Source organism: Meleagris gallopavo, chromosome 3, assembly GCF_000146605.3.
Source record: "Meleagris gallopavo isolate NT-WF06-2002-E0010 breed Aviagen turkey brand Nicholas breeding stock chromosome 3, Turkey_5.1, whole genome shotgun sequence".
Classification (NCBI taxonomy): domain Eukaryota; kingdom Metazoa; phylum Chordata; class Aves; order Galliformes; family Phasianidae; genus Meleagris; species Meleagris gallopavo.
The window spans coordinates 58,079,845-58,096,620 of record NC_015013.2 but is presented as its reverse complement, the minus strand read 5'-3'; the positions used below and the strand labels follow the sequence as shown (position 1 = coordinate 58,096,620).

Below are 16,776 nucleotides of genomic sequence, written 5' to 3'. Positions count from 1 at the left end.
TCACAACCATACCAGTCTTTACAAATGCACTTTGTTATTCTTCACAATACTTAGAAAAGAGAGATTAAGTCTCAATAATTCTGGTATTCTTTACAATAGAAGAAACCAGAAACAAATGTTCTGTCATCACAATACTACGTATTTTACCAGTGAGCTCATATCCAGCTGTGGGACACTGGATGCTTTAAGCTAAGCAAGAAGTACATATATATATATATAAGGAACCTATATATAAAGCAATTTAAAATCTCACTGGTAAGTATAGGTAGTACTTATGTAAAAAAATATGCAGAGTACATGCGAACATGAAAAAGAGGAAAGAGTATTTGCTATACGTGATTTACATATTTTCAGTTTTTATCCACAATCACACTATTTAATCTGTATATCCTTACCCATAAACCAACAAGTTCTTCTCTACCCTGAAACATTCACTTCTTGCATAACCCTGTGATTTGTCCTGAGGCCTACGAGGCTTTGTGCTAGGCTTTTCTTCGGAATCACTTTCCAGGTCTGAAAACTCCATCAGTTCGTCCTCTTTGACTGCACTGTAGAGTCTCGTTTGCTTTCTTACTCTTGGTGTATCAATAACTAGGTTATTCTAAAACGAAAAGTAAAAATGTAGAAATTAAGGAGGAGAAAAATCTTCAATTTAAATGAACTGAGTACTGTCATAAAGCTCTTACCCTTCCATTTAAAGCATCAATATCCAGTTCAGCCTTCTTTGCCCACTTCTGCCAAAAATTAGGGTCATCCAAGGAAATGTCTGTCCTGTTCCCAGATGCAACAAAACTAGCCTAGAAGACATGAAAAAACATGCATTGATTTCTTAACCACACACCATAAAGATATCTATTTTCATTGGTAAGTGCAATGTTTAAGACTTACAAAACAGCATTGTCAAGAAACAAAAAAAGGAAGCCTATCAACTGTCTAACTGGAAATACAGATGTCCCAACAGTTTTGAGGAAGAAAACTGAAAAAAGTATACTGAAAAACTAAATTGACACTGAAGGCGATTCAGTACTACTTCCATCTATTGCAGTCACAACTTTATTATTTTTCTTCTGAATGCCAATGCACACCTTTGCAAATGTTGAGCCTTTTCCTTCAGATTCAATAGTAATTGTGTGTGTTCGCCTTAAGAGAATTTGATCAATATCCTCTTCACAAAACTTAGACCCTTCATCCTCCTCGTCCATCAGAGCACCGTATGCTCCCTTTCGAAGAAGATCTTCTATTTCTTTTTTAGAAAGCTGTTGCACCTGTAACATGTGAGAGAGAGTTGTTTTGTTGTTTTAACACTAGTCAACGTTTATATCTAACAACATAATGACATCAATTGCCTTTTTACTTAGCATTTTAAGAACTGTACTCCTAACATAATGTGGTGTTGGTCAATTAAACATTCATGCTGAAGCCACCTTTAAAAGAAGAATGCAAACAACAACATTCTTAAGGTGAAGTTATATGAGTGGTTTAAACGATTCAATAATTCATTGTCATTGAATCTGCTTACTTTAGCTCCAATGACTGTTAAACTCCTCCTGGGAACATACTTAACTTCCTAACCTGAGAAAAGGCCCAAGCAAAGAAGTCCAAAGCGAAAAAGGTGAAAGCACACAAACATAAACAAAAAAACACAGATGGATGGGCAGCCTGCAAGAAGCTCAAAAACTGTAAGAATCAACAGTATGTAAAGGATAGAATGATGAGAATGAATGAGAATTGAGGAAACATGATTCTACCTGTCTGCTTTTGGCAATTAATGATGTATGAGATAGGCTGAGCCAGTTCATGTAGCCTTGCCCTTAATTAACCCCACTTTAAAATATATGCCATATTCTACCTGAAAGCCATCATTCTCCAGCTAAGATATAAGCAAGAAATAAAAATGTTATACATTCATATAATTTGTTGATCATGCATCTTAATATATTAATTCTTACCCCATTTGTAGCATTTTCTCTTCCACTCATAGATTGTAGCACAGCCTTGTCAAGGCCAAGCTTCAAGCTAGCTTTGTCAAACATTTCCCTTTCATAAGAATTCCTTGTAATCAATCTGTAAATTTTCACTGATTTGCTCTGTCCTATTCTGTGACATCGTGCTTGAGCCTGATGAAACAGGACAGATACTCAGTTACAAGTGACAAAAGAAAAAAATCAATATAGAAAACTTACTTTAAATGTTATTACTTTCAATATAAATAATAATCTGTATGTTTTTTTTTTTCTGAGTGGACAACAGTAATTTCTTTTGCAAGTGAACAAAATTTCACAGGAAATAAGCAAGAAGTTTTCAACTGAATCATTCCTTGTAATATTACCTGGAGGTCATTTTGAGGGTTCCAGTCTGAATCAAAAATGATGCAGGTATCAGCAGCAGTGAGATTAATGCCCAAGCCTCCTGCCCTTGTACACAGCAGGAAAACAAACCTATCAGAATCAGGTCTTGAAAATCTGTCAATAGCTGCCTGACGTAAGTTGCCTCTTACTCGGCCATCAATTCGTTCATATGGGTACCTGAAATAAAGATGCATTGTAAAGAGAATTTTACTGCAAATATTCTTACGTCTGGCATTATTTCTTTTAAAAATATACAATTAAAAAATCAAAAAGGGAAAATATGCCACTCTACTCTCAAAATAGCTGCAACAAACTGAGTGACTGTTGTGTTGTATCCAACAACTTCATCAGTGGAAGATATATTATCTTGTTTCCTGCTTTGTACCCTTCAGTAAAAATGAGGTTCTCACTCCAAGGAATCTAATAAATACTTGGGATTGAGCAGAAAAACAACAAACAACTCCAGAGTAACTGAAACATTTAACTAACTAGTAAACTAGGAGGAGCCATTAAAGCCTCTCTGAGGTCATTTTCTACTCATCTGAAAGAAAAACTTCAGTACTTGCAACTTGCAGTCAGCGTACTCCAGAAAATACACTAACATGTTTGAATTTCATCCTGTTACAATAATAAGATCACTCACAGTTTAAATACTGTGGCCACTGAGGAACGCACTGTTTATTTAGAATTGCATTATATTGTTGCTCTCACCGTCTTTGAATGAGGTAGTCTTCCAGTATGTCCAAGCAGCGCACCATCTGGGAAAAGATAAGCACCCTGTGGCCACCAGCCTTCAGTTTTGGCAGCAGCTTGTCAATCAGTACTAGCTTGCCAGCAGCCTGGATCATTGCCTGGAGCTGAAAATCTGGAGAGTCGGCATTGTGTGTTTCTTTAAACTCTTCCAAAATTTTCTCTTCAGCACCTGCAAAGATTGGACAGCAATACATGAACACAGCAGAGGATTTTATCAATAAACAATGAGCTTGCCTTCAATACCCTACAGAGAGCACAGGAATGTTTTAAACACTATGTGAATAAACATTTATAAAAAATATTAGTCTTAAATTTAATGCAAACATACACACAAACACAGTATAATTAAAAAACCACTTGGAGTATTCATTCGATTTTTTAAGGGAGTAAAATCTTTTCTAAATAATTTCATATAATCATTTAATGAACACAATTTAATGAGGCATTAAGAAAGAAAATGAAAAGGTAAAAACTATTCCAACTGTTAAATGGGCTTTGTCCTCTTCGAAATTCAATAAGGAAGAAAATTCTTGTTTTTACAGTAAAATGCAAAGAATACAAACCAAATTTGATGTCCAAAATGAAAGTTAATCAGAAGCAAGACTTGGATCTACCCCTTCCATTACTAGCTAGAGAATCAAAATCCAAACTGTGAAAAAGCTGATTTCCTTGGAAAAAAATAAGAGGTATGAAATTGTATTTTATCATCTATTTAGATTTTTCTCCTCACTGAACATCTAATTTCTCCTCAGCTTTATGAAACTGTTCAGTGTATATATTCTTTCCAGAACTAGTAAAAAATTCCTTCTTGACATCCCCTTTTCATATGAAGTAAAAGCATAGAAACAAATGTTCCTTGTACTGCACATTACCTGATGATACAGAACAAGTTTATGCCTTTCTTATACTCATATGCTTTTATCCTATTTTAGTGTCTCTTCTACATACAACATATTATTCAAACGTTATCAGATAACTATTCTTGGCTATATAGAAGTCTAGGAATCTTCATCCTAAGCTCATTTCATATACAGATAAACCTTTTGAGGGGCTGCCTTTTTCAGATCCTCTGATTTTTATTTGTTATTTTCTTAAACAAAACATAGCTTATAACATCCAGCATCAACACTACTCACTTACTTGTGAGTAACACAAAGAAAGGTGGGAGGATTGGGGCAGGGAGAAAGAAAAGCTTACTGACAGGCATCCACTGAGAGTCTCTCCCATATCCCAACTCTAACTAGATGCCTGTAAGCAAACAGGCAAATGCAGTCTCACTGTGTGATCACTGGTTCCTTGCCTACTGTAACATGGTGTCTTAACTAGATGCCACCCTATGCAGGCTGACAGCTTCTTATTACTTGAACTGCTCACTTTTACAAAATTAAATGTTTTCACCTAAAGGTACTTTTGAAGCATAGGGAATCCTTGTTGTAAGTATTACTGATCCTAATAGTTTGCACATAAGAAAAACGAACTCACATGAAAAAAAGAATTAGACAATCCTTCAAGCTATCCTTATTCATATTAGCACCCATTTTGCAAAACAGGAGAAATTAAGGCAGTAATTTCACTCTGTACTGAGCTTAGTCAATTTCAGAATATAATAAGCTGTCAAGTAGCTTGTATACAGTATGCAAACTCAGTATCTTCAAAAACAAACCAACTAGGCCAACCACACCACAACAAACCTACCAACAAGTCTTATGAATGATGAATTTTCAGTATTGGCATTTTGTCTCAGCAAGATTCACTTCCATAACAGACCACAGACTCTGAAAATCTGCTAGTCCAACCATCCTATCCTAGCTAAAACTCATAAAAGCCTGCCTTTTCCTTTTCACTCCTTTTTCAATTGCAACTAAGTGAGGAATGTGTAATACCTGTTACCCTTGAAGTAGTGTTTTGTATGCCTCCAACACTTCTTTTCTTGACTTTTATTAATGAATGAAAAGAAGTCTGAATGTGTGCTTTCCTGATAGCAGGAAATATTTTAGTTAAGAGAGACTCCTTGGGCTCAAGAGAGCATAAGGACAGAGCAAGAAACCTTTACAGTGTTTACCAGTATGCTCTGTAGCATGTGTAAGTACAGAGGCACTTCCCTGCTGTTGTCTCTTGGAGTCAGAGAAAGAAGTATGATGTATAAACACTTGAGTGGTTGCTAGGGAGGAAACAAGGAGTCCAGCTCTGAGAAAACCAATAGGACAATGCTTTGCCCATCTTGGCTGGAGAATACACAAAATGCAGCAGCTTCCTCTAGAAGTCTGCTCAAGGACAGTTCCAGCAGACAGCCATTCTCCTCTCAGCACCACAAAACTAATCTACTGACCAAGAAACAAAGAATCACCACATTCAACTCCTGTCATACTACTTCCATGATACAAACTTCTATGTTTCTTAACTGAAGATTACCTAGAACACTTAGTTCTATGTGAAACAAAACAATCTTCTACTTGGTCTATACATGCAAATACACATACATTGCTGCTTGTTTACAAAACCTTTAGATGTAGAAGAAAATGAGAAGGATTCCAAGACCTCTTTATAAAAGCCTTAAGTCTCCAGAGCTTGCTATTCTTCAGGAAAATACCACTGAATATTATGCCACTACAAAGCTTCTTGTCAGAAATGAACTTGTGTCATCACTGTAAATACAAAGATGTTAATTACTGATCAACAAGATAAAACCTAGGGCTCAGACAACTACAGGACATAAGAGTATTTTCTCTCCTGGAATTAAAAGAACTTAGTTGCTCCTTCACACTAATAATAGTTGGGATTTATTTATTTCTCCCTGGCATCAAATCTTAACAGCACCTGCTGTTTTGCTGCATCCCATTAAACAAGTCTAAATGTTCAGAAGTCACAAAAATGTTAAAAAGGAAAAAGCTCAAGAGACATCTCCACCTCCCTTTATTAGGGTTAAAAAAACAGTCATTCAAACATACTTGAAATTAGTCATTCAAAAATACTTGAAGTTTTCCATACAGCTACCTGAATTTAAGCAATTTTTAACATAAGTTAAATGATACAAGACTTGGGAAAAGAAAAAAATCCTTGTAAGCAGTGCTGCAAATGCTACTTATTAATTTTATTTCATAAAACAAGAGAAAAACATTTACTTTATTCCTCATTACATGAGACAAGGGAAAACAATCACTAGGTTAAAACAAACAAAGCCAAGGAACATAAAAGGCACTGAGTTCAGAAGCTCATAACCTGAACATCCTGAACCGTTTTCTGGTAAACCCACCTATGTAATAGATTAACTTAGAAGCAAAGAACTAACAAACAAATTCTAACAGAACCACGAAGCTAATTTAATTGTATATTCTTCTGAATTTAAAAACTGAGCAGCCCACCAGCATGGTTGAGTTCAGGTACTTTGGAGTAACTCTATATCGTGCATTTGGAATAATTACTTGCAGATGAAATACAATTAGACGTCATTTGGTGAATCAGTTTAAGTATAACAAAAAATGTCAAAAAAAAAAAAGCAAGCACTGCAATATGGAAGTCACACAGTAAAAACCGCAATCACATATGGCTCATGATAAAACAGTCTTTCACCATGAAACTCGTAACTAGCATGAAACTAGCGACAGCATAAATCACACAGTAACAAAGAGGAGATGGAAAACAAGGAACTAGTAGCATGCAACTATGTACAGAAGCTTGTGCTATATCTCCAAAGGGAAAAGTTGATATGACCAACACATACAGTTCAGCATACTTCAGAGAGCTGGTTCATCACCTAGTGTTTGCCACAAGATACTCCTGATCGAAAACCAATAGCATAATAATGAAGCAGAGTATTCACTGTTAAAAAACTAATATGGCATTCATATAGATCTTTTTCCAGTCCAATTAAACTATGAAAATGAACTGATTACACGTCCATAAAAGCACATCTCAGTCATTTCTTGACTACTTTTATTCAGAAATGTTTAGTACTCTCTCATAGTACCCTGTGGAAGAAAACAAGTAATAGCTAACCAACTGTGAAGAAAAAAGTTGTCATTTTTATAGCAGCATCCAAGAACCCACATGATAACTGAAGTATTCTTTGTAAAAAGAACAGAAAGAAAAAAACTTTAATACTAACATGATACTAACACCGACTCTTATAGGACTAGCTAGCCTTGAAAGAAGCAGTGCAGATGTTTTCAAAAGCAATGCTGTCCTGACTAGCAGATTTCTAAACACAAGAGAACCGAAAAGGTTATGTCACTATTCTAATTTAAAAATGCATAAATAAAAATACACAGTATATTCACTCAGTCTCTTTTGCTGCTTTCAGCATACCAATTTTATGGAAAGAAGAATTAACAACTACCCCTCTGAAGAAACTAGAACAGAATTAACACACTGACCAGTCTTAAAAATACTTCTTGAAAAGAAGATGCTGTGACTTACCATTAATAAGGTACGGATGATTGCAGCATTTTCTTAGTTCCATCATAGTGTTTAAAAGATTAGGTACATTTGCCTGACCTCCACCCTTTGAGAGAAACGCAAAATTCTTCTCAAGAATAGCACGATAGTATTTCTTCTGAATATTCGTCAGCTCAACTTCAATGATGGTTTCCTCTTTGGGGGCCAGGTTCTTTTCCACATCCTCCTTGAGACGTCTCAGCATCATTGGCTTCAAAATAGCTTGCAGTTTCTGCACCTAGGAGACATTAAATAAACAACAATCAAAGCTCTAAGTCTTCACATATTTAATTTTTCTATTTCTAACGTTTTCTTAATTCTGAAGTCCTCCTCTTTTTATTTTATTATTATTATTTTTTTAACTCAGATCACAAGTAGACAGCATTTAAGTCTTTCCTCAAGGACCTAGAAACTGAAATTTCCTTGTTAACACTGTGGCAAATTTCTGAAGTCAATTTTTAGTGAACATCACTGCTGTTTAGTGCATGTCATTAAATGATCTCCTTTAGAACCATCCCTCTAGAGAATGACAGTACTGCACACCAAGTGTGCAGAGCTAACCCTAAGTAGGCAGAGCTCAGCAATATAAGCAAATCTGACTGTAAGAACAAGTTTTAGAGTAACTTCTTACCACTAAATACAGTGAATTATACTATTTTTTCCTTCAAATGTCTGCTGTTCTTTTTGCTTTTAGACATTTCTTAGACATACTTTACTTCCTTTTGATATTTGCCAAAGCAGAAAACTACTTAGGCCTGTTCTCAAAATGAACATTTCATATTTCTGTAATTGTTTTTTTTAAATGCTATTTTTTTTTGTCTCCAGGTTTGGCAACATACACTTTATGAAGCAGAAGGAAAGTGTCCGTTTTCCTTCTATAAGGTTTGCTGAGTTTGGTCAAGTTTTTATGATGGCCTTCACACAAAAACCTCAAGCATACTCCATACACATATAACAAGTTGGCATTAAGGTTGTTTTTAAAGTTCCATCTCTCATCAAACTACAAATCAGCTCCAAGCTAAAGAGCTGACAATTTACCCCAAAATTGATCATCGTCTCCTACTAGGGTGCTCTGTAACAGAAACAAGAACAAAAGCAGCTTTCTCCTGAATTCAGATTATTCCTATAGTAACTTCAAGAGAAAGGAGATAAATTAGCCAAGAGAAAGGAGATAAATTAGCCCAGGGAGATTAACAATGAAAAAATTACATGGAATAGGACTGCAAGGAATGAAGGAGAAAACCTAAATTGCTAACATATAATCTCTTCCACCATTTGAAAGAAAAATCAAATTTCAGAAGTGATGTATTCACAAAGACAACACTTCTTCCAAAACTCGTTGCCCGAGCAATCTAGGTTCCAAATCTGCTGATGACTCGTGGCATTATTTTAGTTATATTTTCACTTACAACATCAAAAATTTCCAGTTTTGCTCCGCTGACATTTTGAGCTGGCCAGACAGAAGCTATGTTGAGAGTTAGGATATATTAACTCCAGCTCAAATACTATATTAACAGGAGTGCATGGCTTCTGGATCACAGTTGGCTCACTTCCAATCAGGTCAGAGTCCAGGCTGACTGACATGCAACTGCCTGCACAATCTGTGGAAACATACCCTTATGATTCCCGCAGGACACGCAGCGATTGTCCAGACGGTAAGGGGTTGGGAGAGAAGTAGGTGGGTTTTTTGGTTTGTTTTAAATTTAGACAATTACCTATAATAGAGATAATCTCAAAGAAAGTTAACCACTTCAAGCACTCAAAAGTCAGAAATTCAAGAAGCTGGGGAGTTTTCAGACAGAACCAAGACAAAGTTGTACACAAAACACACATAGTCACAAATTTAGATTACCACAAGGTGCAAAGAGCCACATTAAGGTGTCTAAATTAAGATATCATGCCTCAGCTAAATCCTATGAGTAATTTTACAGTAGTTTAACTGTTACCTATTTACTTTTAAAAACATTCTCATACATAAATGAAAAAAAAGTTTTGTATATGAGCATCATTTACATTTGAGATCTAGAACATGTTGCATTAAGTTTTTTTTATTTTGCTTTGATTTATGCATTTCTTTTACTGGACAGCTTGAGAAATCTGAGTTCTTGAGTCGGTCAAGAAAGGATCCCCCTCTGTTAGGTTGCTTCTTGAAAACTAGATTTCAAATGTGTTTGTTTGCACTGAAGTCATTGATAAAACTCACAGATATCCACTCCACAGAAATTACAATCCTTTACTCTGATGCAGACAGTAAAAGAAGAGAACTCATTTCTGCATGATCAATTGTCAAAGCAGCAAAAAAAAGTTACAAGTTAAAATGAATTTTGATCAAAAGCAAGAAGAACTCAAAATGAATTCCAACAAAGCAAAAATAAGGATAAGTCCACTGCAGTCATCTAAGAAAAACAAGCAATTACCTGTAAAAACAAGCAATAAAGTTAGGATACAATTGAATGATTAAATACACAATATCTAAACAGAGAAGTATGTAAGGGCAGTCTACCTGTTCTTCAGTTTTCAGATCCCCAAATTCTTGCATGAACGTGGTTTCGGATGGGAAGCGACCTGGTTCCAAAAAGTGAAGCAAGCTAAATAGCTCTTCTACTGTATTTTGCAAAGGAGTTCCAGTAAGCAGCACTTTATGCTCCTGAAAGATTAAGACAGAGTTGCCTAGAAATCCATTTAAATCCATTCTTTTTTTCACACATATGTATAATCTCTGTTTTCTTTTTGCCTCAACTTATATATAATTGTTTTTCAGACATTTATAAACTAGTGTTTTGGTCTTCCTTCAGTTAGCCCAGAAAAATACTTCACCTCTTAAGGTGCTCGCAAAACAGAGTATGAAACTGACAGAGATGAAAAGAGAAGTTGCATGCTGCTTTAGAGGAGGTACCCAGAGAGGTTAAGCAATGAGCCCAAGATCAAACATGAATTTAGTAGCTGAAAAAGAACTGAAGTGAGAAGTCCTGTTCCTCCATCTGTAGCCATAACTGTAAGCTCAGCTTTTCTTTAATGGTAACTATAATAAAAATAAATTCTATACAATATTTTTAGTAACTTTCTTTCATAAAGCTTCAATACTACTTCAAGAAAAATATTATTTAACAATGAGGAAAACATAATCTGAAAGCAATCTATAGGTCACCAGTGCTAGTGTAAGATAACGTTTATTTTTACCAGTTTTTGAATTCCAGGTATTAACTTAGCTTGACTGCATTCATATTACAGTTTTAAAGAATCTTCTTACCAATAAAATAGTAAATAGCTTTAAATTCATCTTCTCATTGTTCTTTGTATGCTTAGTATTACGTCATCCATACAATGTGCATATATATTTATGAAAATATCAGAAACTAACTCACATTTCCATTCCTCTTAATCCTTTCCATAGCTAACCTGAAAGCAGTTCCTTATGGCCACACTACAAATTAACACGAGAGCTGATTTAATTCAGATTAATTTAACTCTCACAGATGTATTTAGTCAGCAGTTCACATTATACCTCTAAATAAATGTCAAGGTAAAGAAGAGAAACTGAAGGACAAGTGATTACAGAAGTCAGTCACATGAAAAGTGAGAAGGGGAAGAAAAAAACCTGTCAATTCATTTAAAATAATACACATAACTACAGGTTAAATTCATGAAAAGCCTGATGAAACATCAGCATACCAAAATCCAATGTATGTACGTGCTTCCAGGTAATTTACAGATTCTCAAGATGCATTCTCTCACTCTTCTTAACATTTAATACTTTTACTTAAGAAGCAATACTTTGTGGTGAAACTGCAAATTGGGGCTAACAAAAATAAAGAAAATGCAGATTTGTTTATTTATTTTAAAAGCTGTACACACTTACCAGATCCATCATCTTGAGTCCTTCCAAAAGCTTACAATTCCTGTTTTTCAGCCTGTGGGCCTCATCGATTACCACACAACGCCATGGAATGTTTCGAAGCTCGGGGCAGTCAGTCAAAATCATTTCAAATGTTGTGATAATAGCATGGAACTTGTAGGACCCTTTTATCACACGACCCTAAAAAGAACAACAAACGGTAGAGTAAACTGATGTAAACTGACTGTCAAAGAAAGAAAGTAAATTTGTTTCATCTTCAGATTCACTATGTAAAGAAAACCCAGAACAGTACAATGGGTAAATTATTTTAAGCAAATGAAGTCATTATTGCTGACTCATTGAAGGAGGGCAAATGTTTAAGTTTACTGCTGGTATCAAGCTAGCTATGTTGTTTTTCCTGCAAAAAGGCTCACAGAATCACTGCATATTCGTCACACAGCTAAGACCAATGGGATGAAATTCATCAAGAGCCATGTGCCTGGTCCTGTACTTGGGCCACAACACATCCAAGCAACGCTACAGAGTGGCTGGAAGAGAGGTTGTGTGATGATTACATGATTACAAGTATTCCAGCTACAATCTGAATGAGCAAGCAATAATGTATCCCTGCAATATTCAAAATAAGGTTTGCAGTCTTTGTCAAAACAATTCTCTTTTTCATTTAAATCAAGGAAATACATCACAATTCTCCCAAACAACACAAATAACCCTGAAGTACATTAAAGATTCATTGTCCTGATCATTAGAATATTCTGCCCTCAACAGTTTTTTGTTTGTTTTTTTTCCTAATGAACATCAAGTTTCACCTACAATTACAGCAAGCAGCTTTGAAAAGAAGAAAAAAGCTGAACTTATGAACATTTCCTCAGTACTTTTGAGAACTTCTTTTAAGAGAAGTTCAGCACTATGATGCCTGACATCATCTTCACTAATTATTGTTAGTTAAAGGTCTTAATAGGGCTACTATTATGTTTCAGAAAAACAATCTTCAGAATCTTCAGAACAATCTTCGGAAGAGATCACAAAATGAACACTGTATTGATATTGTGTCATATTTCTTTCTAATCTTGTTCAAATAAATACACAACCAGATATCTCAAGTGACACATGGTCTGCACAGAACACCTGTTTCTGAAAAGACTGGCATCATACAAGTTCAAAGCCTGTCCTGCTTTGAAAACTGAGTATGTTGTAGGTTGTACATCCAGTAAATTTCAAGAAATAGATATTTTACAGTCAGATGGCCATCTTTCCTTTTAAATATGTGCAAGTCCAAATCCTCCTGTAAGTGACCTCTATATAATCCTCTGCAAGCTGCAGAGGTGATCAGAATTGGCTTCAGACTCTTTGAAAGGACTGGAAACCTGGTATATTGAACTCAGCAATATATCCGGGTATGCATATCAAGAGTATCTCAGAGGAAGAAATTATCTGTTCAGAAGTGCTTTTGCATGGCATATTCTAGAAACATTTACCTTCTCAGGGGATAAGCAGTTGTAATCTAACAAACAGCAGATGAAGATACACCAAGTAGGCAACTTAGAAAGACAGAGAAGTGAAACTCTGATCTTTTCAAGAACCAAATATAACTGCAAAAGATATGAAAATGCAGCCTAGGAGATTCTTGCCAAATAGCAGAAAAGACTGCCATAGGCAACCTCATGACTGGCAAACAGTGCACTACAAAAATCGTCCTACATAAAGCAGTAAGAGGGATCCCAATTACATATTTAGAGCTCAATGAGACAGCAAAATGCTATATTGAAGTGTGTGAGTGTAAGAGTCAACTAAATAGAAACTGCAATAGCTTCTGAAGGTAAATTTTACAGTTTGGGGCCTTGAGGACTTAGGATTCTTTTCCCATACTTTCAAGAAAAGCTATTTCTGTCACATTTGAGAAATGTAGAAGCAGAAATTATCAGGCAAGTGACCGACAGCTTTTTCACAGGTGACTTCTTAGACAACGAAGAAGTCAGTTTACCCTGTTTTAGTGTGGCATCCAAATGAAGTTCTCTGATGACAGAAACAGAGGAATTTCACATCTATTTACTCAGAGAACATATTCCACTTGAAGTCGGTTCTCTTAACAGGAAATAGTTTCCTGCTCTGCATGGAAAATTCTAGAATTAACAAACAACAGAGGCAGCCAGATGTGCAGCAAGTAGATGTGATTATAAAAGATGGGTTAACTTAGGTTGTATTACCTCTTAGAGGACACAAATAGAGAAGGATCAGTGGCTGTGTATAAGAATACAACTACTAAAAAGATGACATTCCACCAGAAGGGACACTAGGAAGATCAACATGGACTTTTCTCACTAACCTCAGACTCCGTGTTGATGAACTGAAGAACAGATGTGAGGAACATGCATATTTACTAATTATAGCAGTGAGGCATCTGGAAAAAAGTCTCATTCATTCCATAAAGCACACTTTGACATCTTCAGTAAAAGACAGAGTTCCTATAGGTGAAATATCACCTTACACTGCTGTCTGCTAACCATAGCTCTGTAGCTTCTCAGCAAGGAAGAAAATAACGCAGGCAAGAAAATACTCTGTTAAATCACCACCCATAAAGTCCAAGAAGAATAAATCACATAAACTAGAAAAAGTTCTGCATATCAGTAGCATTATTTCAATTAAAATCAACCACGGACAAGGTATCCTCTCTCTACAAATGAGCCAAGTGCTTCTCTTCTTAGCCCTCATTGCACTGCAAAGCAAAATTCTCTCAAACACACCTCAAACTCTATTGCAGGGCTCTGCCCTTAACTTTTTTGGCATACATAGTTTTCCCAACCCTACAACAGAACTTTCAGAGTTAGGATACCACAGAATAGCAGTTCCTTTTTTTGGTATTCCAACAAAGGAAGGCCTCTGGTAGGACCTGTCAGTTTTACTGCTCAAGAATATCAGAATAGGCTTCTCTCCATAAATGTCACTAACAATAAAGCAGGAAGGGATATTTAGGAAGTATTATTTCTAGTCATATGGTGTTCTTAGCATCAAATCACACCACTGAAAAAATTTGTTATCAACTACTCTCTAGGTTTTCACAACATCTTGATTGGTTACTGATGCTATTCTGAAATCCAAACTACTGCAGATGGGGTAGGGGCTTCTCATGCATCCAGGTTTTTATTATTGTCCTTCAAAGTCATTCAGATTTTCAAAGCATTCAGCTATCTTTTTGAAAATCTGCTCAGCTTGAGAGACCTCTTTTCACTTTAAGACCTAAAAAGCCAAAGATGTCGATGTCTGAGTTGACGCATTTGGCAAAGGACCAGAAATGATACTGCCGAAGCCTTCCTGCCTTCTCTCTCTCTCCCCATCCCCCATCAAATGCCCACTGGTAATGTCTTAGAGGATGCCAGACTAAGCACTTCATGTGGATTCCTTTTGTCAGGATGCAGAGACACTTTTCCCCTCATGATTCAGTTTCTGCCATGCATTTCACAGCTGATGGAGTCTTACAGAGAATAGAACACAATATTATTTCATGATACATCTAAGCTAACTGCCACCAAAAGGAAGAGTTCATTTCTGCCTCATCTCCAACCATGGCAATTGTTTGACTCTCAACTTAAACCAGTTAACAGAGCAAAGGTAGCAGAAACACATTCATTTCTCTGTGCCATGAGTGCTTTGCCATTGTACTTGATATGGGGTCAAATGACCACCATGGTCACTGCAGGAAGAGTAACTGCAATATGGAAAACATTTTGGCATAATAGAGATAGCTATAATTGTATAAAACAATTTAAAAATGATATAAAATACCATATCTTTGCTATGAAATATTTTTAGACAGATAAAATACAAAATAATTTCAATTCACGTGTATATAATACACCTAAGTAAGAAGCTAAGAGTGATTATTATCCTCAACTTCAGGATAGCAACTGCTACTGAAATTAATCATCTTTTACAACAGTGTATCTGATTTTGATTTGGAACTTTCTCTGATAAACTGCTGAAAAAACAGTTATTTCCTAAGCCAAACTGATCCAACTTCTAGCTCTTATGATTTACAGTGCTTCTCCACTAGACTTAAGTACCTGTTTGCCCGGATGGTATGTCAAGTTGTGCCACAGTTATTGTCTTCAAAATTGAAAACAGATCTCAGAGGAGCCAAGTAAAAACTATCTTGCAACAATCCTCATAGATTGACTATAACAATTTCAGTTTCTCAACACTTACCGAGGAAAAGACAATAGAACTAGGCAGAACAGGACTACACACTACATTAAGAAAAAACAGAAGAACGTTGTAAGATTTTTACTCTTAAGAAAGATTTCTCTCTTCACACACATTTTTCACTTGCCCTTTTAACTACTGCCTCACAGTAAGAACTCACATTTAACTGGTTCTGTGTCAAGACAATAAAGGATGTGCATTTGTCTTACACTCTCCTCAGGACAGAGCTCTGCCTACTGTAAGAATGAACCCCATTCTCAGACCATAGATAGCCCTATATTTAGCTATTCTGAATATTGTTAATTTGAATCCAGTAACACAGCTTCCTCTGTATCCTTTAACTTCTCAATTATTTACCACTCCCGCCATCTTTGTGTCATTTGAAAACTTCTTCAGTAATGATTTTATGTTTTCTGTCAGATCATTGTTAAAAGTGTTACATAGCTCATGGAGAAGAGCCAATCCCTGAAGAACTACACTCGAAATGCAAATAATTTCTCATTTACAGTTACAATGAAAAATATCAGTCAGCCAGTTTTAAATCCACTTAATGTGTGCCATATTGATTTTATATCATTCTAGTTTATTAATCAAAATATCCGGTGGCATAAAATCAAATGCTTTACAAAAAATCTAAACATATGAATTCACCACTATCACTTTCTAAGTTCTGTTGGAAATAATACCCCACAATATTTCAAATAGGGTTGAACTTCCATTTCTTTTCCTAAGTGAGAAGTCCTGTTTCGCAATAAGATTCTATGAACACACGCTATATTCCCTCCAATGCTTTTTACTTACACTGAGCAAAACCATGTGTTTAAATGTTGAGAATTGCTGTTCTTCATAGCTTCAGTTTTTCAAATAATTTTCTGTTTTCACTCTCCCTTTTTAATTTGTTCTCCTTATATCATAGGAACTATTTAACAGGAATGTAGTAACAGATTCAAAATACATTTGACTTATAAAATTTGATAAACAAACATCAACAAGTTTAATCTCTGCATGCTGGTCTTCTCCTGGAATCATAGGCACAGATGGACTTTTAAGGTTAGTTCAGTTAAAGTAGTTTCTCAATTAAGAATCTGTTCTGCCAGTTTTTCTCAGGAGTAGAAAACAACGAAACCCTTGCATGTAACAAAAATAAAACCTGAATACCCTACCCCAGTAACTCTTAGTCCTATTCTA

At 35.6% G+C, this 16,776-nt stretch overlaps 1 protein-coding gene across 1 annotated transcript in view; it reads right to left on the bottom strand.

The window, feature by feature from the left end:
• CHD7 (chromodomain helicase DNA binding protein 7) overlaps positions 1-16,776 on the bottom strand; it is a 108,965-nt gene that overhangs the window by 16,859 nt on the left and 75,330 nt on the right. Inside the window, 9 exon segments of the mRNA XM_019614055.2 lie at positions 396-601; positions 687-797; positions 1,086-1,265; positions 1,950-2,117; positions 2,330-2,525; positions 3,060-3,270; positions 7,518-7,773; positions 10,039-10,182; positions 11,395-11,571. Coding sequence (XP_019469600.1) covers positions 396-601; positions 687-797; positions 1,086-1,265; positions 1,950-2,117; positions 2,330-2,525; positions 3,060-3,270; positions 7,518-7,773; positions 10,039-10,182; positions 11,395-11,571 — 1,649 coding nt within the window.